Source organism: Mustelus asterias, chromosome 21 (assembly GCF_964213995.1).
Source record: "Mustelus asterias chromosome 21, sMusAst1.hap1.1, whole genome shotgun sequence".
In the NCBI taxonomy this organism is placed as follows: domain Eukaryota; kingdom Metazoa; phylum Chordata; class Chondrichthyes; order Carcharhiniformes; family Triakidae; genus Mustelus; species Mustelus asterias.
Window position 1 is genome coordinate 55264315 of NC_135821.1, and position 25524 is coordinate 55289838.

A 25524-nucleotide genomic window follows, 5' to 3' on the forward strand; every position below is an offset into this window, starting at 1 on the left:
TGTTCATTGGTAGAATTCTTGCTTCTGGCCCAACAGGAGTGGCCATAAGCTTCACTTCAGTGATTTAGATACAAAGTAAAGTTTATTTATTAGTGTCACAAGTAAGGCTTACATTAATGCTGCAATTAAGTTACTGTGAAATTCCCCTAGTCACCACACTCCGGCGCCTGTTCGGGTCAATGCACCTAACCAGCACGTCTTTCAGACTGTGGGAGGAAACTGGAACACCCGGAGGAAACCAAAGCAGACACGGGGAGAATGTGAAAACTCCACACAGACAGTGACCCGAGCTGGGAATCGAACCCAGGTCCCTGGCACTGAGAGGCGGCAGTGCTAACCACTGTGCCACCCCTACATGATCCATGTTTGGGGCTAAAGGGATCAAGGGACATGGGGGGAAATTGGGATCAGGATATTGAATTTGATCAAAAAGAATGGCGGAGCAGGTTCGAAGGGCCGAATGGCCTATTCCCACTTTCTATGTTTCTAGGTTTCTGTACAATACTGAGTGTTGCAGTCAGTGCGATGTCTGCAACTATTTTTCAGATGACATGTTAAACTGAGATCCCATCTGTCCTTTCAGCTGATTATCAAAGATCTTTGAAGAAGGGCAAGGGAGTTTTCATTTTGTCCTGGTCAACATTTATCCTTTACCAACACCTAAAAATCAGGTGATCTGGTTATTTATTTCATTGTCATTCGCAGGGTTTTACTGTTGGTGCAGTAACTGCTTCATTTCCTACATTGACAACAGAGACCATAAAGAGATCCTGTGGCAGAGTGTAGTGCCCCTACCTCTGAGTCACAAGTGCTGCGTTCAAGTCTCATGATGTGGAGATGTCGACGTTGGACTGGGGTAAACACAGTAAGAGTTTTAACAACACCAGGTTCAAGCCCAACAGGTTTATTTGGTAGCAAATGCCATTAGCTTTCGGAGCGCTGCTCCTTCGTCACTCCATCATATCAGAAACTGATAGCCAAGTTCCGCACACATGAGGACGGCCTCAACCGGGATCTTGGGTTCATGTCACACTATCGGTAACCCCCACAGCTTGCCTGAACCTGCAGAATCTCACTGGCTGTCCTGTCTGGAGACAATACACATTTCTTTAACCTGTGCCTTATGCTCTCTCCACTCATATTGTCTGTATCTTTAAGACTTGATTAGCTGTAAAGATTCGCATTCTAATCAGTATTCTGTAACTTGAGTTTGTGTCTCTGTATGCCTTGTTTATGAGCAGATATCCATGCCATCTGACGAAGGAGCAGCGCTCTGAAAGCTGATGGCATTTGTTACCAAATAAACCTGTTGGACTTTAACCTGGTGTTGCTAAAACTCTTACTGTGTTCAAGTCTCATGATGTGGAGATGCCGACGTTGGACTGGGGTAAACACAGTAAGAGTTTTAACAACGCCAGGTTAAAGTCCAACAGGTTTATTTGGTAGCAAATGCCATTAGCTTTGGTTTACCTGCTGGGGGAGTCTGTGGGGTAACTGTAGGGAGGAGGAGTAATCAGAGGGTGGGGGGGGGGGTTTGGAGATCAGGGCAGCTCGGGAGTGGAGGGAGGGGGGTTAGGCCTGGGCCCGGGCCATGGCATTTGCAACCAAATAAACCTGTTGGACTTTAACCTAGTGTTGTTAAAACTCTTACTGTGTTCAAGTCTCATACCAGGGGTAGAATTCTCCCAAACAAATTCTAAAAAACTGGAGCAAATCACACTGGTTTTTTCAGCGGGTTTTCAGAGAAGAATCTCCCACACTCTGTGTACCGCAGAGGTCACTAGCGTGATTCACTCCAGAATTGAGGGGGCGGGGCCTGTTCTCATCCAGGAAGCCGGCAGCATAGCGCTGAGTGGGCCACTGCGCATGCGCCGATCTGTCATCACTGAGATTGGTGCATGTGCAGTGGCCCCTGTCTGCCAGCCTCCCGATTGCTGGCCAGCCCCATGACCACGCAAAGCCGTTGCTCTCAACACCCCCCACCCCACAGCCCAATCGCCAGCCCCCCAAACATGGCCCGGGCCCAGTCCTAACCCCTCCCTCCACTCCCGAGCTGCCCTGATCTCCAAAGCCCCCCCCCACCCTCTGATCACTCCTCCTCCCCACAATTACCCCACAGACTCCCCCAGCAGGTAAACCACCCCCCCCCCCCCACCACCCAGATGGCCAACCCCATTCGCTGGCATTTCTCCCTCCCCCCGCCAATCCTGCCTGCAGAGTGCCAGCGGGACTCGCCACCTAGGCCCCATCCCCCATAGGCCCTGCCCCTTTGGCACTGCCCAGTAGGCAGTGCCATGGTGCTCCCTGGGCATTGGCACTTTGCCCCTTGGCCAGTGCAAGGGGACACAGGCTGGCACTGCCAAGGTGCCAAGTGGCCCGGCCCCAGCACCTAACTCTTTGGAATGTCTGAATTGCCCCCCTCACTCCAGCAGGGTCACGCCACCAGTTCCCCGAAAGTGGGGAGCGAGTGTAATCCCCGCTGGAGTGAAATACTCCTGGTGGGGATGGGGAGGTGGGGTGTTGGGGAGCGAGACGCTAGCGGGCCTGGAGATTTCTGTCCCGGGCCAGCTGATTATATATAAGATATATGTTAAAACCTATTTAAATAATTTATGAGCCTCCCCGCGGATTTCCAGCATGGAGCTGATGCCACTGGAAATTCAGCGCTGGGAGACGTTATCAGGGCGGGCGCCCAGCGCCAGGGACCTGAGTTCGATTCCTGTTTTGGGTCACTGCCTGTGCGGAGTCTGCATTTCCTCCCTGTGTCTGCTTGGGTTTCCTCCCACAGTCTGAAAGATGTGCCGGTTAGATGCATTGGCTATGCTAAATTCTCCATCGATGTACCCAAACAGGCGCCAGAATGTGGCAACTAGGGGATTTTCACAGTAACTTCATTATAGTATTAATGTAAGCCTACTTGTGACAATAATAAATAAACTTTAAAAAATGTTCAACTGTCAGACTTGCTGAGATTTTCCAGCATTTTCTGTTTTTGTTTCAGATTCCAGCATCCGCAGTATTTTGCCTTTATCTCCTGAGTTGTGGTACCTCCGGCAGTCTCAAGGCTGCATTGTTTTAAGGTGTTAGCTGGCATTATACGCTCAAATCCTAAACTCTTTTAACCTGTTCTATTCAGGGGAGAAATGATGTTACAATTGAGTCATCCTAAGTTTCTTCAATATCTGTGCATGTTGTGCAGCATTTCGGTAACCATGCACACGTTTCAGACTGGAGGGATATGTTTTATGCATTGCACACCTAAAGAAGCAGGTGGAACTTGGCGGGGACCATAGCCCAGGAAAGGTGGGAACAGGCCAGAAGGCGGCAGCTTCAAGGTAACACAAAAAAGGCTCCTCCCAACCTGCTGCTTCTCATCCTAACCTGCTGCTTCTGGCACCGCCCCCTGAGCGCTGATTCGTCCGTAATGACATAATCGACAAGCTTTTCAACTCTCCCGCTTTGGGATTGGTAGGAAGGGATGTCAATCAAGCCGCCAGCCAAATTAGGTTGTCCAAGTTAGCAAGCAGAGCTGGAAAAGAGGGTGGGAACAGGTGGAGCTGTTTGCAGGTTAATCAGGGGATTATCTTGAAACCTTATATTATACCTTCTGCTCCCTGTTTATTTTAAGTGAAGAGTATCATCAGGAATAGACAAGTCCAGTTTAATTAAATGCTTCGCTAAACAAAAATGCTTTTTTTCCTAAATGTTACTTTAACTATTTTAATGCATGTAGGATTTCTGCCAGAAATTAAAACCGACCTGCTACACACGAGGCAAAAAATTGTACTTTGTTTTTAAAAATACATTTTTTATTAACCATTATTTCAATTAGTTTTTATTTTTATTTATTAGACAAGTAGGCTTACATTAACACTGCAATGAAGTTACTGTGAAAATCCCCTAGTCACCACACTCCAGCGCCTGTTCGGGTACACTGAGGGAGAATTTAGCATGGCTAATGCACCCTAACCAGCACATCTTTCGGACTGTGGGAGGAAACCGGAGCACCCGGAGGAAACCCACGCAGACACTGGGAGAACGTGCAGACTCTGCACGGATAATGACCCAACCAAGGAATTGAACCTGGGTACCTGCCACTGTGAGGTAGCAATGCTAGCCACTGTGCCCCCAGGACTGGTGGACTGTTCTGAAAAAAATCCAAAAATGAGCGTCAACCTTTTGAGTTGCCCTTAATAGAGACACTGCTGCCATGCAAACTACAACAAAGTTTAGGAATTGTGCAACAACTTCTGCATTAATCTGAATGATGCAATTAATAATTCTTGTTAGCAATAAGTGTCCATGGCACAGGTGTCAGGACTGCAATAACTAAGAGTTTTACTAGGCTTTAATTAGACTTTGTCTAATTGCACAATGCTCTGGGTTTAAAAAAAGGATGTTACCTGGCGATTGTGAATCATGCAAGTGCACTGATGCATCTTGCCATGGAGTGCTACAACCTGTGCATTTTTGATCTCCGTATAAGCTTCCAGTAGAGACCAGGTGCTTTCTCCGAGGGGGAATGAGTTTGTGTCATAACACTGATGCACTTTAATCTTAGAAAATATCCTTACATGACCCAAGTGGGGTCAGCTGTATTTGAGATTTGTAGCCATTATTAGATGAAAATCAATCAAACAAAATCAAACAGGATGAGGAATTAATTTTGAAGGTGCAAAAACTATTTCTTGATTTAGAATGTTATGTATCCAACTTAATAGAAATATTAAACTGACCAACCTTTACCGGTGCACCATAGAAAGCATTTTGTCTGGTTGTATCACAACTTGGTATGGCTCCTGCTCTGCCCACGACCGCAAGAAACTACAAAAGGACGTGAATGTAGCCCAATCCATCACGCAAACCAGCCTCCCATCCATTGACTCTGTCTACACTTCCCACTGCCTCGGCAAAGCAGCCAACATAATTAAGGACCCCCACACCTCGGACATTCTTTCTTCCACCTTCTTACGTCGGGAAAAAGATACAAAAGTCTGAGGTCACGTACTGACCAACTCAAGTATAGCTTCTTCCCTGCTGCCATCGGACTTTTGAATAGACCTACCTTGCATTAAGTTGACCTTTTTCTACACCCTAGCTATGACTGTAATACTCCATTCTGCACTCTCTCTTTTCCTTCTCTATGAACGCGCGCACTGTATAGCGCGCAAGAAACAATATTTTTCACAGTATACTAACACGTGACAATAATAAATCAAATCAAACAAATTATCGTATTTCCTGCATGTTGACCTGTTTCTCCAAGACACATATAAAGATAGTATTAATTAGACATAATGTTGTCACCGCTATATTTAACTATATTTACGTTTAGATTACCTTGAATCCTGGCTTGTCTGACTTCTGATTTAGCTTTTTGAAACAGCATGATGTAAATTATTTGTGTAAGTGGATTGCCTAAAGCAGCTTTGGTTTAAAGTAGGGAAAAGTTTGTCACAATTTTTATCTATACCCTTCTCAATAAGTTGTATTTTTCTCCTTTTTTATGTGGGTGTTTTAAATTTGGTGTCTTTTTAATTAGGCTTTCTGTATGGGGGAAAGGTCCACCAATGGCTCAGCCAGCCAGTGACAAAATGATAAGAGATGGTGTACAGATGTGGCCTGAGACTTCATGCCACTCCAGTCTTTGTGACAATGATCAAGGCTGTCTGATCCTCGAGAACAATGACAGTTTGGACTCTAGGGGTTTGGATTTAAGCGACCTTCCTACATCTGTCTTTGCTTGCCATGTGCATGATGCAGCCTATGAAGATCAAAAACAGAGGGTAAGTCTATGATATAAAAACAATGTATTATTTACTAAGTGTAATCGTTCTTATTGACTAAGTCAAGAAAAACATGACAGAACAGTGGTTAGCACTGCTGCCTCACAGTTAAATTCTTAGTGGAGTGCGGGGGGTGGGGAGGGGGGCGGTTGTGGACCGTGGTGGGTGGAAAAAGATGAAAAGCGATATTTTTTCCACATTTTAAAAATCTAATTTTCCATCTTTTTTTACCCACCATGGACTTCCCCTCATCCCGCCCTACTAGAGCCATCAGGTACATGTTTCTGGTTGTCCTTTGACACTCTGTTTATTTTTGTTCTGCCATTTACACATTCTAATGTCTTAATGAGCTGATATCAGCACCCTCCTTAGTCATGATCATCACTATTTATATTCCCTTTGTCTATGACAGTTGCCATATTCTCTCCAAGGAGGCAAACTTTTTTTTATTTTGGTCACACCAGCACAATAAAGTAATATGGGGGAGGAAATACAATTTCATTCCGTGGTCCTCACAATGGGGACCTCGGAAGGGATGCGTTTGCATTTTGCAAAGGGTGTGGGGCCGGGAAGGAACAGAAAAATTGTTTCCCCTGGATTATAAAACTATGGGCGGGAATTTCCAGCCTTTCCAAATGGTGGGATCTTCCGGTCCCGCCGAAGGTGACCCTGTGCAGTGGGTTCCCTGGAGGTGAGTCGCCTCCGCTGCCGCCAAACAAGTTGTGGGGGAGGGGGGAGTCAATTCCAATGTCTGGAAAAAGCTGGTTTGGGCAGGAACCTTTTTACCCCATTCTTAAGTTACAAAGCCAATGCTCAGAGTGGACCGGCCAAACCCAAATCCATTCCTTGCTTGCTCCAAAAACCAAACTCAATATCCAATTGAATTCCATTCATGGCCTCCGCAAGAGAGATAAACAAGATCCAAGTTGACAAGATAAGGCTTTGCACCCCATCTTGGGCTTAATCTTAACCAAAAGGCCTAGAAGAAATCAGGACCCTTTAAGTCAGCAAAATGCCTTCTGCTTCTGTCATGTCACTCCCTGGAAACACCTGTAACGTTACAGAACTAATACAAAGCTCAAAACACTTGTGGGATTGAAGCAAAAGCCAGAAAAAGAACTCGACCAGCGTCTGCCCGGCTAAGTTGATAATCCTTTTAAATACTGCTGGATGGGGTCTGTCCTGACACTGAGCATGCTTGGAGCAAGCAAGGAATGGATTTGGGTTTGGCCGGTCTACTCTGAGCATTGGCTTTGTAACTTTAAGAATGGGGTAAAAAGGTTCCTGCCCAAACCAGCTTCTGCCAGACATGGGAGTAATATCAGGCAATCTCCTTGGCACACAGTGTGAATTACAGGAAGAACATAAAACAGGAAAGTTTGGAACCTTTAATCATATACAATGGTACCAAAGCATGCTCCACTGTGCTAGGTTGAGAGGATATTGGCCGGAGCATTGAGCTCCGAAATGGTGCAGCCGGTATCACATCAGCATTGCACGCTAATTGCCTGCTCTGTGCATTTCTAGCAGAGGGTGGCACAGTGGTTAGCACTGCTGCCTCACAGCGCCAGGGAACTGGGTTCAATTCGAGCTTCGGGTCACTGTCTGTGTGGAGTTTGGATGTTGTCCCGATGTCTGAATGGGTTTCCTCCGGGTGCTCCGGTTTCCTCCCACAGTCCAAAGATGTGCAGGTTAGGAGGATTGGCCATGTTAAATTGCCCCTTAGTGTCAGGGCAATTAATAGAGTAAGTTCTCTGTGTGCACGGTAATGGTCTTAACAATTAGCATGTGGCATGAACCATCCCAGATATGTGCGTACATGCCATGGATGCCATTTTTGCAGTTAATTCCAACTTCTTTCTCCTTGTTCTTAAGTAGCTTTCTACCTCCATTGGATGACAATTTTGCCATTCCATTGTACATGAAATGAGCATCCCCTGACCTCTGTGCGCTGAAAAATATGCTTTTGTAATATTGTACATCATATTTTTCCACCAGTAGCTAGCCCATTGCCAGCAGAAGTTATTTGTTGCAAATGTCACTAAAGATCGTGAAAATTACAGTTTATTTAAATATTCTTCAGTGGAGCCTGGATCGTAGAATTATATTTTCTTGCCTCTGCCTTTCCCAACAAAATAAACTTCATGTACTATCATCAAAATTAGAGATGGAAAACTGGAAATTTGAAATCAAAACAGAAAACGTTAAAAATGCATAGTAGATCCATTGGCAATTGAAAGAACACTGGTTATCATATTGTGTTTGAGATTAAAGCAAAATAATGTAGATGCTGGAATCAGAAACAAAAACAGAAAATGCTGGAAAATCTCAGCAGGTCTGACAGCAACTGTGGGGAGAGAATAAAGAAACTGATAGCCAAGTTCCGCACACATGAGGACGGCCTAAACCGGGATGTTGGATTTATGTCACATTATCAGTAACCCCCACAGCTTGCCTCCTGGGCTTGCAGAATCTCACTAGCTGTTCTGTCTGGAGACAATACACATCTCTTTAACCTGTGTTTAATGCTCCCTCCACCCACATTGTCTGTACCTTTAAGACCTGGCTAGCTGTAGGGATTTGCATTCTAATCAGTATTCTGCAACTTGATTTTGTGTCTGTTTGCACTGTTTGCGAGCACATTTCCACTCCATCTGATGAAGGAGCAGTGCTCCGAAAGCTTATGGTATTTGCTACCAAATAAACCTGTTGGACTTTAACCTGGTGTTGTGAGACTTCTTACTGTGGAGAGAATAGAGCCAACGTTTCGAGTCTAAATGATCCTTTGTTACAGCAGAGCTCTAACAAAGGGTCACCTGGACTCGAAACGTTGGCTCTAATCTCTCCCCACAGATACTGTCAGACCTGCTGAGATTTTCCAGCATTTTCTGTTTTTGTTGAGTTTGAGATTCTTCAGTTCCCTGTTTAGATGTTAATCTGAATTTGCAATGTGTCACACTAGGCGAATGGTAGTGTGACTCAAGAATCAAAAAGACAGAAACAGGACCGTGTGTCGTTTAACTTAGTTTTCAATTGCTTCAAAATCCTGCAAAACAACGAATGGAAAACAAATATGATTATATGAGGTGATTAGGAATTTGGTACAGATTGAGTGTGGGCATGACTTTAAAGTTTACATTTACTTATTAGTGTCACAATAGGCTTACATCAACACTGCAATGAAGCCACTGTGAAAATCCTCGAGTTGCCACACTCCGGCGCCTGTCCAGGTACACTGAGGGAGAATTAAACATGGCCATTGCACCTAACCAGCACGTCTTTTTTCACATATCCACTTGAGTTTTGAGAATAGAAAGCATTGCTTCAATTTTTCATCATGGATATCAATGATTTGGATGAAGGGTCAAGAGTTTGTTAAAGTTTGCAGTCATAGAGGTTTTCAGCATGGAAACAGGCCCTTCGGCCCAACTTGTTCATGCCGCCCAGTTTTTATCACTAAGCTAGTCCAAATTGCCGGCATTTCACCCATATCCCTCTTACCCATGTAACTGTCTAAATGTTTTTTAAAAGACAAAATTGTACCCGCCTCTACTACTAACTCTGGCAGCTCATTCCAGATACTCAGCTACCTCTGTGTGAAAAAATTGCCCTTCTGGACCCTTTTGTATCTCTCCCCTCTCACCTTAAACCATGCCCTCCAGTTTTGGCCCCCCTACCTTTGGGAAAAGATGTTGACTATCTACCTAATCAATGCTGCTCATTATTTTATGGACCTCTATAAGATCACCCCTTAGCCTCCTACGCTCCAAGGAAAAATGTCCCAGTCTATCCAGCCTCTCCTTATAACTCAAACCATCAAGTCCCGGTAGCATCCTAGTAAATCTTTTCTGCACTCTTTCTAGTTTAATAATATCCTATCTATAATAGGGTGACCAGAACTGTACACAGTATTCCAAGTGTGGCCTGACCAATGTCTTGCGTGTGGCTTTTGCCTTGTACAACTTCAACAAGACGTCCCAACACCTGTATTCAATGTACTGACCAATGAAACCAAGCATGCTGAATGCCTTCTTCACCACCCTGCCCACCTGTAACTCCACTTTCAAGGAGCTATGAACCTGTACCCCTAGATCTCCTTGTTCTATAACGCTCTCTCCATAGATGCTGTCAGACCTGCTGTGTTTCTCCAGTATTTTTTGTTTTTGTCTTGTTCGGTAACAGCTTCAAGGGATTTGGAGTAAATGTGGGCAAATGGGGTTGATTGAAAGATCAACCATTAGCTAACCGAATAGTGGAACAAGTCCGAGGGCCTGCCTGGCCTACTTCTGCCCTTATATTCCTATGTTCCTACAATTACAGATTTTCATCCTTCCTTCTGTTTTTTTGGTTTTGTAAGGGCTGTTTATGACTTGTTTGGTGTTGGTAACAGGCCACCCACTTATAGAGTTCACAGCTATTTGAATAAGGATCTCGCAAAAGGGAGTATATTGGTTTAGCACTGAAATATATTGGCTTTAGTTGATCTTTTTATTTTTTTCTCCTCTGTATCAATGATCATGCTAATATTGCAGTGCTTATTTTTTACCATTGGAGGCCACTAGAACACTTTGTTTGAGTTATGTGACAAAACCTGGTTGTTTCACTAGTTGGAGCTATTTCAGTAAAGTTGAGAAAAAATAAAATGTAGCGGTGCTGGTCTGAATACTGATATTTTTAAAACTATACCTTCGTAACGTTAAATGGAAAAATCATCATTTTATTTGAAAATAGAATGTAGTTTCAGTAAGCACAGATCTGTCGCTTTGTTTGCGTACAGAAAGTACATATGTTGGACATTAACTAATCAGAAAATGCTAGAGATTCATGGGGCTGTTTGCAATGGAAAGTGAGCATATGGGAAAGCAAATCTGGCGGGATCTCTATTACTTCTGTAGTTGGCCTTGCTATCTCCTTCCTCTCCATATATTTTTCTTGGATGTTAGCATTGCACTCAACAGATCTGTATAATTTACCATGCAGCTTAAACTTGTAGGGTTGGCACATCCACAAACCATTAGAATTAAGTTTATTGGACAAACTATGCATTTGCGTTTAGATTAAAGTCATCAATGATCCTGTTTTGTGTGGCATAATTGACACGCATTTAATTGGTACATCTTTTACTGTCACTATTAGGATACCATATACCTCAAACTATTTCAATTCTCACCACATTCTCCACACTTTCCTTCCATTGAATCTGAATTCACTGGTAGCGACAGTAATTAACTTGAACGACAGTGCCATGTCTCTGTTGCAGCTCCAGCCAATCTGTTGTGCAGGTACAACAATAGCTAAGATCACATCAGGGGTCTGTTTAGGATTAAGAACTGGAAGGTCTGGAAAAGGTGACAGCCGCATTCTAGGCTGTTCAGTAGGAGATACACTAAAGTCTGGTGTATAAGGCAATAAAGTGCATTAGTGTCGAGCGCTGTGAAGTGGAGTGGCGCATGACATCAAAGTACAAACTCCCTTCAGGTGAGCTGTGTCCAGAAGACAACAAGGCTGGGATTTTCTCTTTTTTTTAACTAAGTGTCAGCTCTGGCGGAGAGGCAGTGTGTAGCTTGCTGGCTCCACTGCTGGCTGTACTTACCTGTGTGCCCCCAGCAAGTTCTCTTCACCAAATCCACATTGGTCCAAGCCTGTCGTAAAACCCTTCAACATGATGTCACATCGGCACACAGGAAAATCTGAACGTGGGGGGAATGATACAGCGGAGAAGCCGCTAATGATATGGTAATGGGGTTCGAGTCCTTTCCTGGGTGGGGACTCCATTTATGCCATTGGCGGGACAATGGGAACAGAGAGTTCCGCCGGCGTGAAAGCCATTTGTTAACTTATTTATCTTTAAGTGTCACAAGTAGGCTTACATTAACACTGCAATTACTGTGAAAATCCCCTAGTTGCCACAATCCGGCGCCTATTCGGGTACACTGAAGGAGAATTTAGCACGGCCAATGCACCTAACCAGCACGTCTTTTGGATTGTGGGAGGAAATCAGAGCACCCGGAGGAAACCCACGCTGACGTAAGAACATAAGAACATAAGAAATAGGAGCAGGAGTAGGCCATCTAGCCCCTCGAGCCTGCCCCGCCATTCAATAAGATCATGGCTGATCTGAAGTGGATCAGTTCCACTTACCCGCCAGATCCCCATAACCCCTAATTCCCTTACCGATCAGGAATCCATCTATCCGTGATTTAAACATATTCAACGAGGTAGCCTCCACCACTTCAGTGGGCAGAGAATTCCAGAGATTCACCACCCTCTGAGAGAAGAAGTTCCTCCTCAACTCTGTCCTAAACTGACCCCCCTTTATTTTGAGGCTGTGCCCTCTAGTTCTAGCTTCCTTTCTAACTGGGAAGAATCTCTCCACCTCTACCCTATCCAGCCCCTTCATTATCTTATAGGTCTCTATAAGATCCCCCCTCAGCCTTCTAAATTCCAACGAGTACAAACCCAATCTGCTCAGTCTCTCCTCATAATCAACACCCCTCATCTCTGGTATCAACCTGGTGAACCTTCTCTGCACTCCCTCCAAGACCACTATATCCTTCCGCAAATAAGGGGACCAATACTGCACACAGTATTCCAGCTGCGGCCTCACCAATGCCCTGTACAGATGCAGCAAGACATCTCTGCTTTTATATTCTATCCCCCTTGCGATATAGGCCAACATCCCATTTGCCTTCTTGATCACCCGTTGCACCTGCAGACTGGGTTTTTAGGTCTCATGCACAAGGACCCCCAGGTCCCTTTGCACAGTAGCATGTTGTAATTTTTTTCCATTTAGATAATAATCCAATTTGCTATTATTTCCTCCAAAGTGAATAACCTCGCATTTGTCAACGTTATACTCCATCTGCCAGATCCTTGCCCACTCACTCAGCCTGTCCAAATCTCTCTGCAGACCTTCTACGCCCTCCACACAATTCACTTTTCCACTTATCTTTGTGTCATCTGCAAACTTTGTTACCCTACACTCAGTTCCCTCCTCCAGATCGTCTATATAAATGGTAAATAGTTGAGGCCCCAGTATCGATCCCTGCGGCACGCCACTAGTTACCATCCGCCAACTAGAAAAGCACCCATTTATTCCGACTCTCTGCTTCCTGTCGGATAGCCAATCCCCAATCCACGCTAACACCCTACCCCCAACTCCGTGTGACCCAATCTTCTTCAGCAACCTTTTGTGAGGCACCTTACCAAACGCCTTTTGGAAATCCAAAAACACCGCATCCACCGGTTCCCCTCCGTCAACCGCACTAGTCACATCTTCATAAAAATCCAACAAGTTCATCAAGCACGACTTTCCCCTCATGAATCCATGCTGCGTCTGCTTAATCGGGGACACGGGGAAAATGTGCAGACTCCACACAGACAGTGACCCAAGCCGGGAATAGAACCCGGGTCCCTGGCACAGTGAGGCAGCAGTGCTAACCACTGTGCCAATGTGCTGCCACGGTGCCATGGGGACTCCCGTTGAATTCTCCACTCCAACTGGCTTTCCCGCCCGCCAAAAACGGGAACAGAGAATCCCGACCCAAATATGTGAAATGTCAGATGAGCTACATGTGCAAGTTTCACTGCATCTGGATTAGCAGTTAAAGCTTAGCGTTAGCTTTTCCACCACCTTAGTTGGGAAATGGTGCCCTATTGAAGGTGGGTGGCGGGGGCGGTGGGAGGGAAGGTTGGGAAAGACAAGAAAATAAAGTCAAATTGAAGCATGAAGTGAATGCGAGGAGTGCTGTCCCATGAGGACAGGTAGCATTGGCTAAGTTTGTATGTGTTTGAGGTGATCAAAAAATTTGACAAGGTAGATAAAAAGAAATGACTTTTTCTGGTAGGAATCAGAGAAATAAAAATCTGGGCCAGTCTTCATTCAAAGGAGAGTGAAAATCTTGAAAACGCTCCTCAGAGGTACTGAAGAGAGGCCAATCAAAAATTTCAAACTTGAGAGTGATGGATGTTTGCAAGGGAGAGGTTTTGAGAGTAGTGGGGTCAACATAGGTAGATGGATTTCTGTCAAGGCTCCTTCAACAGTAACTGTGATCTCTACCACCTAGAAGAGCAAGAGGACAGCATCTCTTGCAAGTTCCCCTTCAAGACGCACACCATCCCAACTTGGAACTATATCATCATTATTTCACTGTCACGGACTCAAAATCCTGGAACTCCCTCTCAATTCCACTGAGGGCATAACTACACCACAAGGACTTCAGTTCAAGAAAGACATCTTTTCAAAGGCAATTCTGGATAGACAATAACTGCTGGTCTTTCCAACAATGCCCAATTGCCATGAACAAACTTAAAAATAGCAGTGATCTCATTGAATAATGCAATAGGCATAAAGGACTGAAGGCCTACTCCTTCTCTATGCCTGCAGCATCAGTATAAAGGAAACATAAACCTAGCTAAATACTACCAGGCTTTTACAACACTGGGTATCATTCTACCTTTAAAGAAAACTGCATGTCCCTCATAACTGCATCCGATTGGAACCAGAAGACCTCGTATAATGAATGGGTTAGATGCGATGTACTAGATAGAGTGAATGCTCATTGATTTATTCAAGTGGTTGTGCTGCAAATTCCTGTTGTGGGAGGAATTTTCACTCCAAATGAATACAAAGCAATCAGCAATTACTGGAGTGAACATAAGGCACTAGACCAGAAATATCACTGCATATAAATCAGTTCTAATGTAGATGCAGCATTTCCTTTTAATGCTGCATAATGGGAGTGAGAATGAATGGTCTTCAGAGTTACATTGACAAAAAATAAATAGAAATATTGCTGTAATTTGGACTTAATGTTCTGCATAAGAGTGTACATCTATCTGAAAGGTTTAAGACTGGTCAAAATAATTAATCTGTGTGTTAAATGAAAATAAACTCGGGATGGGACCTAGATTTTGCAATCAGTGTTGAAGGCTCCTGACCTGGGAGTAAGCTTCCCACAAAGAATTTATGAACTTTGTGGCATCAATTTCCCTTATTCTGCCATGAATTTAATTCTGGTGCCATCTCTAGTGGATCTCTGGATTATGTATGCTGGGGGCATGCCCCTTTAAGAGAATGGGTCAGGTGACCTGGGACATGACCTGGGTAGAGCTTGCCAAACCAGTCTTCCGCTGACTGTGCTAGAGATACGTCCATGTTAATAAACAGTTCCAGATAGTTTACTCCCACTTACCTCATGGTCTTTTATTAGACCACATGTATAATACCTCGGTGCTCAGGAACAATGGGTGGAATATTCCACACTTGCTGGTGATGAGCTTGAATGTGGGGAGGGCAGGTACTAAAGTGGGATGGTAGCACACCTTACCCGCTCAAAACAGAATTAGATTCTGGGAGGGAATGTCCAAGGTCGATTCTCCCATCCCGATACCTATTGAGGCCCTTAATTAACCAATGAATGACAACTTAAGGGCCCCATGCAGCCGATAGGCTTGCAGGCCTATCGCCATATGACATACATGGCGGCTAAAACCATGTGGCTAGCTTGTCACTTCTGGGGCAGGGGGAGAGGGCTACTCCTGATTAAAGGCACTCAGTGGCAGCTTCCACATTCTGCGCTTGCCACATATCATCTACCCTGCCATCTTATTTGAGTTATTTTCGAAATTAATTCATAACTAATATACTCTGCTACTCTCGATAAGCTTTGCTACACATAGTAAAGTTACTAATAAAACCTTACAATTGTTCCAATCCCCGCTAATGTTACTGCTGGACAAATCAGATCCCAGGATGGAAGCCGGCTTGATAGATCCTAACTTTTATTTTTTGTTTAGATTCTTGGATAGTGGCTACTGAACAGAGTCACAGGAGTCAGCTGATGAACTTTTAACAAAAGAATAAAACCTGGATTGAAGAAGAAAAGGTGCACTATAATGCGTGGTTCCTTCACCCCAACTATGGGCGTGATTCTCTGGCCTCCCCTCAGCACATTTCTCTGCGGCAGAGGGTGACATGCCAATCGCTGGAGGGGGGAATTTCTCATCCCGTTGCTGTCAATGGGAATTCCTATTGAAGCCACCTCTCGCAGCCAAGAAACCCATGGCAGGGGGTCCGCTGCTGGTGGGACCAGAGAATTCCAGCCTCTACCTTTACAGATCTATACAGATTTGTGAGGATAATGCAAGTTACAAAATCTACCTTGTACTCTAATGTTCTCATTAAGTACACAGTCCATGTAAGCCAATAGGTGAACTGTGGTTAGACACCCCACACTCTGAAACCAAGTGACCAATGCCACCCCACCAACATCTCTGGATTTCTCATCAATTTCCCTCTTTCCTCCTACCTCCCGCCTGTTGCTTGTCACACTGAGCCAACTGGTCTCCCTGGAATTCTGTCTTTCACACGAGGGTTTCCAATCTCTGCTCTCAAAGAACATGAAAACATACCTTAGAATCTTCCCCCAAACAATGCTTTCTTCTAGATGCCTTCACCAAGGCTCCACCATCAAGGCTTCAGCCTCTTGTTCCAGTTTTCCTCTGCCGTGGATCGCCCTGCGCCACTTCCTCTACAATCTCTCAGATACCCAGCGACCAACAGAACACCACTGCTTCACAGACCCATAGTAAGGAATCACCAAACTTCTGGTCACCTTGGATCCCTGGCTTCCTGCAAGCCCACTTCACTTTCCATTTGCTTTCTGCAGCTTTACCTTTTTAACTTGTAGTGTCTCCCTTAACTTCACTGAGCAGGACCTGTCTCCCAGATTCCTATCCTCGCATCTTGACTTCATTGTCTCCCTGAAACTTTCTTCTGTCCTGTTCCCTTTTTTCCGAGACATTTCTATTCTTTAGTGTGGGATCTGCTCTCTGCAATATCTCTTCATGTCTCAGTTTCAGCAGATTCTGCAAAAAGCTCCTTGCTTCTAGGTTACATCCTTTCAACTGAACTCAAATTGCTTTCTGTTCCCCTGTGGCCTTTCTGTTGCTAGGCAACAGCCCAGTATTTTTATGCCCCCTGTTTGCTGTAGGGTCATAAAACCTCATTACAATGCAGGCATCTAAACAAATCCACAGACTGACAGGTAAGTTTTAAAAATGAAACTCAAACTCTTTAACACAACTGCAGAAATAAATTAAGTTTAAACTTAAAGATATACCTTATTCCTGATACATAAAAATACAAATATAAATGACTTAAAACTATATGTATTTCCTAACGCAATTAATAACTTTCAAAGAGAAATAAGCAATAACTAATCAATTACTTGTTTTCCTGTGACATCAGACTTGTTTCTTTTCAGATCTTCGTGAGTCCACTGACCTTATTTCCCCTCTTGCACCACTTAAAATTCTCACTACTCTACCTCCCATCCACCCACCGCCCACCCCCCGCCCCCAGCCGCCCCCCACACCCCCCCTCCTCCCCACAACCCCCCCTCCTCCCCACACCCCAGTGCCATTTCTAAATGATCGCTGCTTTCATCCACCATGAAACCTCAACAAGATTCCACTCAGTAAAGTCATGAAGCAAGCTGAGCAGGGCATCATATGGAAGACCAAGATGTAAAAAGCACTAATTTATCATTCACTCTTCCAAGCATTTTACAGAGTGAAATAAAGATTGGGACACGTTGGTTAAGGCAGAAGATGAAATGTCAATAAATTGAAATAATTTTTATTCCCTTAAAGATCTTTGTAATTTTTGTTATGGAATTGAGGGACTGACACTCTAAAATTAGTTTTTCCGGGCCAGAGAGATTATTCAACAGTAATCAAGATTTAGTTTGCTGTTTAAAAACCCAGGTACACTTCATTCATCAAGGCTTAACTTTTTTGGTGTTTTTTAACAGCACAAAAGGTTGAAGTCCACATTAACGGCGGAAACCTCCCACCTCGTCCGTGGCTGGACTTCTCTGGTGCCGCTGCAGTGAATGGAGTTTTGGTTGAGTGCCAAACTCTCCATTCTCGCTGGCAGCGGTGCAGGAACAAATGCGGTCGGAGAGTCCCACCCCAATCACTGAATTTTACACTGTGTAGTGGTCTGTGGGGCAGCACGGTGGCACAGTGATTAGCACTGCTGCCTCACAGCGCCAGGAACTCGGGTTCAATTCCTGACTTATGTCACTGTCTGTGTGGAATTTGCATGTTCTTCCCGTGTCTGTGTGGGTTTCCTCAGGGAGCTCCGGTTTCCTCCCACAGTCCAAAGATGTGTAGATTAGGTGGATAGGCCATGCTAAATTGCCCCTTAGTGTCAGGGGGATTAACTGGGGAAATATGTGGAGTTACAGGGATAGGGCCTAGGTGGGATTGTGGTCAGTGCAGACTTGATTGGCCGAATTGCTTCCTTCTACACTGCAGGGATTCTATGATTCTATTTAACAAAATCGTTCCAGAGATGAATGATTTCAGCTTTTAATTTGATTTGATTTGATTTATTATTGTCACATGTATTAGCGTACAGTGAAAAGTATTGTTTCATGTGCGCCACACAGACAAAGCATGCCATTCATAGAGAAGGAAACGAGAGAGTGCCGAATGTAGTGTTACAGTCATAGCTAGGGTGTAGAGAAAGATCAACTTAATGCAAGGTAGGTCCATTCAACAGTCTGATGGCAGCAGGGAAGAAGCTGTTTTTGAGTCGGTTGGTACGTGATCTCAGACTTTTGTATCTTTCTCCTGACGGAAGAAGGTGGGAGAGATTCTCTCGTGGGGTCCTTCATTATGCTGGCTGCTTTGCTGAGGCAGCGGGTGTAGACAGAGTCAATGGGTGGGAGGCTGGTTTGCGTGATGGATTGGGCTACATTCTAAATTGTTAGATTTACCTTCAAGGTTATCTTTAAGTCTGAGCTCCATTGGCATCTCCTTGTCAGGATTGCCTGAAGTTTCAGCAGTGGCGAGTGCTCCCCGTGGTAGGACAAGAGAGTTAGCTCTCCGAGGTGAGACTTCCTTTTCTGAAAGGCTCACCTCAAACTAATTAAAGGTTGATTTCAGTAAAATGGCTGCAGGGTGAGCCGGCCAGGCTGACTTGGGCTTACCACTGTTTTAAAAGTTTAAAGTTAAAGTTTTAAGTTCATTTTTAGTGTCACAAGTAGGCCTACATTAACACTGCAATGAAGTTACTGTGAAAATCCCCTAGTCGCCACACTCCGGCGCCTGTTTGGGTTCACTGAGGGAGAATTTAGCATGGCCAAGGCACCTAACCAGCACATCTTTTGGACTGTGGGAGGAAACCGGAGCACCCGGAGGAAACCCACACAGACATGGGGAGATTGCGCCGACTCCGCACAGACAGTAACCCAAGTTGCGAATTGAACCCGGGTCCCTGGCGCTGTGAGACAGCAGTGCTAATCACTGTGCTGCTCCTCTTCTGGATCCTCTCGAGAACCTTCAGACCCTTTCTAAAAAGTGGTTGTGTAGAACATTTTCCACAGATTTTTTTTTTAGCACATGAATTTTCCTTGACTTTATTTTAATAGTAGGAAAACTGATTCTTGCAGTCCTCAGGTTAGATCTGAAACACCAGCATCACTTTTATATAAACTTTTTCTGCAGTTTGCTATGTTATTGTATAGACATTAACAGCTAACGTAATAATAAAAGGAAATAATTATTTCCTGGGGCTCTGTATTTAAAAGCACTAGCATTACCCTTGCATTTTAAATTATAGATTGCACTGTGCACTTCACAGAAGTGTCACGGTGGCCCAGGAACACTTTAATGACTCTAATTATTTTTTAAATTTTCCAAGTGCATCTTTTTCTTTCAAATTATGTCCAAGATTGCCAAGAACAAAGACGTAGAAACTAAAAAAAAAACAGATGAAATAAATTACTCATTTAAAACATCGATTGCAAAATGGAAACCTACAATTCATCTTTCAGCAACAACTGGCTGCCACAGAGCTCAGCGCCTACAATTCCAGCACCAAAAATCCTCCGCCAGCTTCTCTGACTGATTGTATCGAAAGAGCTACTTTCTTTTCTTAAAAAGAAAAAGCATGTTCTTGTTCTTTTGAAGTCTTCTAAATGCCTAAATTACAGTCGGGTTGAGGAGAAAAAGATCCCAATAATTGACCAAAAAAAAAACTAATTAAAACTCAAACATGCCAAGAAAGTGCAAATGGGGAAGTAAATGGTTTAGCATATTTTATCCTTTCAAGATTAGCATCTCGTATCTCCTCCCAAGCCATGTCCAGATGGGATCAGAAAACACATTACGTGGGCTCAGCAGAAAAGACAAGCAATCATATCTCCAGGCTATTAAACTAATTTCTCTTGCTTCTGTCCCTCTTGCAGAACCTCATGCACAGTTGGTGATTGAAGTGCTCTTGACTTGTAATTCTCCTGGCTTCAAAGTAACACAGTGTGCCCTATGGGGCGAGGTGTTCTTAAGGCTTGTTTATCTAGCTTCTACTCCCAATTTGCGTCATGGGTTTTAAAATCAACAGTTTGTTGTCTCTTTTTTCATAACGTGGAAATAAAACTCTTTTCCTAGAGGCAGACCTGGATTTCCACCGAGTCATCATAGAATCCCTACAGTGCAGAAGAGGCCATTTGGCCCATCGAGTCTGCACTGAGTATCTTACCCAGGCCCTCTGCCCGCTCTATCCTTGTAACGCCACACATTTACCATGGATAATCCATCCAACCTACACATCTTGGGACACTAAGGGGCAAATTAGCATGGCCATTCAACCTAACCCATACATCTTTGAGTGCGGGAGGAAATTGGAGCACCTGGAGGAAACCCATGCAGACACGGGGAAAGAACGTGCAAACTCCACACAGACAGTGACCCAAAGCCGGAATTGAATCCAGGTCCCTGGCACTGTGAGGCAGCAGTGCTAACCATTCTGCCACCGTGCCGCCCAAGATGGCTTGGAAACGCTTTAAAAATGGCATGGGTTTCCAATTCTCAATCACATTCTAAAGCTGTCTCAGGAGTACCTTAAAAGAGTGCGGGCTGGATCCTGTCAAAAACCCACATCTGACACTCCCAACCTGCCAGACCTCATTGCAGATAGGCATCCCCTACCCCTCCTCAATTTTCATGGAGTTAGGCCAGATTTATAGACCCTCCCCCCAGAGACTTCCTGAACCCTAGTCTGCACGAGGGGCTGGGATATTTTTAAAGGGTAAGTTCAAAAGTTCCCTCTCGTGTCCCCTCTGCCAATCTCTGCCACAATGCAAAAAAATACTTTTTTAAAAAAAGGTTGATTCATAACATTCTCCTATGTTGAAAGAGCATTTCAGAACAAGCTAACAATCATCCAGACCCTTTAAAGTATCAATCACACAAGACATAAACTTTTAAAAAATGTAAATAACACTGTGAAATTGACAGTAGAGATCAGAGACCTTGAACTGTCAATTAAACAATGCTTTTTCTGGGGTGCAGGTATTTTAACACTCTAGTGATTATCAGGGCTCTCAGCCAAGCCTCATTATGTATCCTTGGCCATTTACCCATTTTGCCAATAAAGTTCATTAAGAAAATAAAAGAAATACTTACATTTATGTCGTGCCCTTTGAACCTTTTGTTGATGTTTTGTCTGCACTTCAGTCCCACGCTCCTGATCTACGGACACCCGGTGCGGAGAGGGGAGGGTCGGGATGGCGACCTCCTCGTGAACCTGCTCCTGGGCCTGGCGAAACGCGCCATTTACCGGTCCAGGCTGCGGGCGATCGAGGGGGCCGTCCATCCTGACTGTCTTCCCCTCTACCGCGGCTACGTTCGCGGCCAGGTGTCCCTGGAGAGGGAGCATGCGGTGTCCACGGGCGAGGTTGACGCTTTCCGCGCCCGCTGGGCACCGCAGGGGTTGGGGTGCATTATTGACCCTAATAATCACATTTTAATTTGATGTTTTTAAGTTTCCTTTGTACTTTGATTTCTGTTCGGGCTGTTCCCCCTCCTTTTTGGGGAGCTGCCCCTTTTACTTTGTCCTGATTTAATCTGAGTTTGTTTACTTGGTTTGGTTTGACCTAAAAAGAGGACAATGTAGTACTTTTTGAAGCGTGGTTACAAAAATGTTCACCAAGTTGTTCGGATTTGGCAATTTCCATTTTAAAATTGCTTTCTTGCTCTTCCTAGCTGGTTAACGAGCTCCTGTTTCAAAGATAGCAGCACATCCTTGAGGTTGCGGCGCGCTTATGTGCCACTTGTAAGCACATTTTTAAAACATGCCCACTCCTGTTCTCGCCTCTGGGGGCAATTGGAAATCCAGTGTCCAGTTGCTGACAAATCGGGGAGGTGATGGCCTAGTGGTATTATTGCAAGACTATTAATCCAGAAACTTGGCTAATGTTCTGGGTCTTACCCGGTCTGGCCTACATGTGACTACAGAGCCATAGCAATGTGGTTGATTCTCAACTGCCCTCCAAGACAACTAGGGATGGACAATGAATGCTGGCCACTCAGTGACGCCCATGTCCCACAAATGAATGGAAAAAAAAACAACTTGCTGCTCTTTGCAAGGTCACCTGTTAAGCACTTGCCTAATCCTTGTTGCTTGTCTGACCAAGGGTTGTCACATATGATGAGCCCATCGATTTATGAGGCAGCATGAAATTCCATACTGTGAATGTTCTGGATTTGGATCTGCAGGATCAGTCAGTGATACCTAATCATGGAATCTCAGCAGGCATGAGAGAACTTTCGGACCAGTGACTGTAGTGACCCAATTCTGCGTGACCCCCAGCTGCAGCCTCCATCTGCCTGAATTCCCACTCCAGCCCAGCAGCTAGGTACTGGGTCTGGCAGAATTTTGGCAGGGATTGGAGAATGTTTATGGAAATGAAGTCCAGACATTAAAATGGGAGGGAGAAAAACCTGTCCAAAAACACATGACTGTCCTCCTATCAATGCAGGATCGTAAAACTAATCCCAGAGTACACACAAACAACCCCATTTAAACCACTTAAATAGTAATAAAAGGACTCATCGCAGTCAGCCCTGGCAACAATGACATCACCGAAGCTGTGAGCCGCAGAAATCATGTTTTAAAATAAAACCTTTCTTAAAGGTACACTGACATCAAAGCATGGGTAGAGGATTGGTTAACTAACAAAAAGCAAAGAGTGGGGATAAATGGGTGTTTTTCTGGTTGGCGATCAGTGATTAGTGGTGTGCCTCAGGAATCAGTGCTGGGATTGCAATTGTTTACAATTTGCATTGATAATTTGGAGTTGGGGACCAAGTGTAATGTGCCAAAGTTCACAGATGACACTAAGATGAGTGGTAGAGTAAAGAGTGCAGAGGACACTGAAAGTCTGCAGAGGAATATAGATAGTTTGGGCGGCACGGTAGCACAGTGGTTAGCACTGCTGCTTCACAGCTCCAGAGTCCCGGGTTCGATTCCCGGCTTGGGTCACTGTCTGTGTGGAGTTTGCACATTCTCCTCGTGTCTGCGTGGGTTTCCTCCGGGTGCTCCGGTTTCCTCCCACAGTCCAAAGATGTGCGGGTTAGGTTGATTGGCCAGCTTAAAAATTGCCCCTTAGAGTCCTGAGATGCGTAGGTTAGAGGGATTAGCGGGTAAAATATGTGGGAGTAGGGCCTGGGTGGGATTGTGGTCGGTGCAGACTTGATGGGCCGAATGGCCTCCTTCTGCACTGTAGGGATTCTATGATCTATGATCTAGTTAAATTGAGTGGGCAAGAGTCTGGCAGATGGATTATAATGTTGGAAATGTGAGGTCATCCATTTTGGTAGGAATAACAACAAAATGGACCATTATTTAACTGGTAAGAAATTGCAGCATGCTGCTGTGCAGAGGGACCTGGGTGTCCTTGTGCATGAATCGCAAAAAGTTGGTTTGGAGATGCAGCAAGTAATTAAGAAGGCAAATGGAATTTTGTCCTTCATTGCTAGAGGGATGGAGTTTGAAAACAGGGAGCTTATGTTGCAGCTGTATAAGGTGCTGGTGAGGCCACCTGGAGTACTGTGTACAGTTTTGGTCTCCTTACTTGAGGAGGGATATACTGGCACTGGAGGGGGTGCAGAGGAGATTCACTAGGTTGATTCCGGAATTGAGGGGGTTGGCTTATGAGGCGAGACTGAGTAGACTGGGACCATACTCATTGGAATTTAGATGAATGAGAGGAGATGTTATAGAAACATATAAAATTATGAAGGGAATAGATGAGATAGAAGCAGGGAGGTTGTTTCCACTGGCGGGTGAAACCAGAACTAGGGGGCAGAGTCTCAAAATAAAGGGGAGCAGACTTAGGACTAAGTTGAGGAGTAACTTCTTCACCCAAGGAATTCTGAATCTGTGGAATTCCCTGCCCAGTGAAGCAGTTGAGGCTACCTCATTGAATGCTTTTAAGGCAGAGATGAATAGATTCTTGAGTAACAAAATTAAGGGTTATGGTCAGCAGGCGGATAAGTGGAGCTGAGTTCACGAAAAGATCAGCCATGATCTTATTGAATGGCGGAGCAGGCTCGAGGGACCAAATGGCCTACTCCTGCTCCTAGTTCTTATGTTGTTATTCTATTTTGAACATTGTATATTGTAAATACTTCAGGAACAAGTCCTTTTTAATGGTTTCTAACAAGTCTTTGAGCTGAGCAATTATTTCCCTTTTTAGAGAATAGTTGAGATGACACCAACCTTCGAAGGGTTCAGGAAGAATACTTTGTTCCCTCAGAGCAAGTACTAAACAACTTTCTTTGCTCAGAATAGTCTCAGTTGTCAGAAGTTTACTGTGATTATTATAAACAAAATACTGAGAACCCTAAAGTAGAGAGAGCATATCTCATTCAGGAGGGGAACAGTGGAATGGGCGGGGAGGGGGGGGCGGGGGAGAGCACAAGGTGGTTGGTGGTTGGGGGGGAAGGGTGGAAGAGGGTTGGTGGAGTTGGGGGAAGGTGGGGAAAGCAGGGTAGTTGGGGGGAAGGGTGGGAGGGCGTTGGTGATGCTGTGGGGAGGAGGGTAGGGAGGGCAGTGTCGTTGGTGGTTGGGGAGGGAGAGGGTGAAGGGGGTTGGTGGAGTTAGTGGGGAGGAGGGTGGTGAGGGCAGTGTGGTTGTGGAGGGGGGAGGGTGGTTGATGGTGGGAAGGGGGTGGTGGAGTGAGGGAGAGAGGGGTTGTTTGAAAACCCAGCAGTAGTCCAAAAATAGTCTTAATTTCCTCTGACCAGCATAGGATATTACTTTGTTGACTGAATGGATGCAAGTTGCTTTCGGGCACAATTGTTAAAGTTGTTGGAACAAAACCTTAGTGTTCTTGTTGTTCATCATCAGCAACAACGTGGAAAGCATGTTTAACGCATTAAAACATCCTGAGGTGCTTCACAGGAGCAATATAAAACAAAGCAAGACACTGAGGCACATTAGAAGATAATGGGCCATTACTTCCGACTGGCGTCAGAAGGAGATGGCCTGCAGGTATTGGAAGAATTTAATACACACTTACCTTCTTTTGTAAACTGGGCTGAAACTTCCAATTGACTGAGCTGCTAGAAGCCTGCATCAAAAGACTCCTCACAGGCCCCAGCACAGTCCAGCTCTGGGAGATTCAAGAAGGGCAAGCCCCTTTGATTTACTGCACTAACTGCCATAAAGCAGTTAAGTTTAAAGGGGCCAGTAGGGAGACGGGTAAGTGTCCATGGTAAATGGATGTGATTTGGGTGGTGGGGAGGGGAGAGGTCGGAGCAGTGTGAGAGTGGGTTGGGTCAGCGGTTGAGGGAGGTTGGACGCTGGGGGCCGGGAGGTCGGAGTTCGGGAATGGTGGGGGGGCTATTGGGGGATAGGGTTGCATTGGGGATGTGGGGACTT

The 25524-nt window shown here is 44.8% G+C and overlaps 1 protein-coding gene across 1 annotated transcript in view; it reads left to right on the top strand.

The window, feature by feature from the left end:
• The first annotated feature begins 5594 nt into the window (after nt 1-5594).
• rcan3 (regulator of calcineurin 3) overlaps nt 5595-25524 on the top strand; it is a 155187-nt gene continuing 135257 nt past the window's right edge. The window contains exon 1 of the mRNA XM_078237188.1: nt 5595-5786. Within this exon, the coding sequence (XP_078093314.1) occupies nt 5595-5786 (192 nt within the window). The remainder of the gene's footprint in view (nt 5787-25524) is intronic.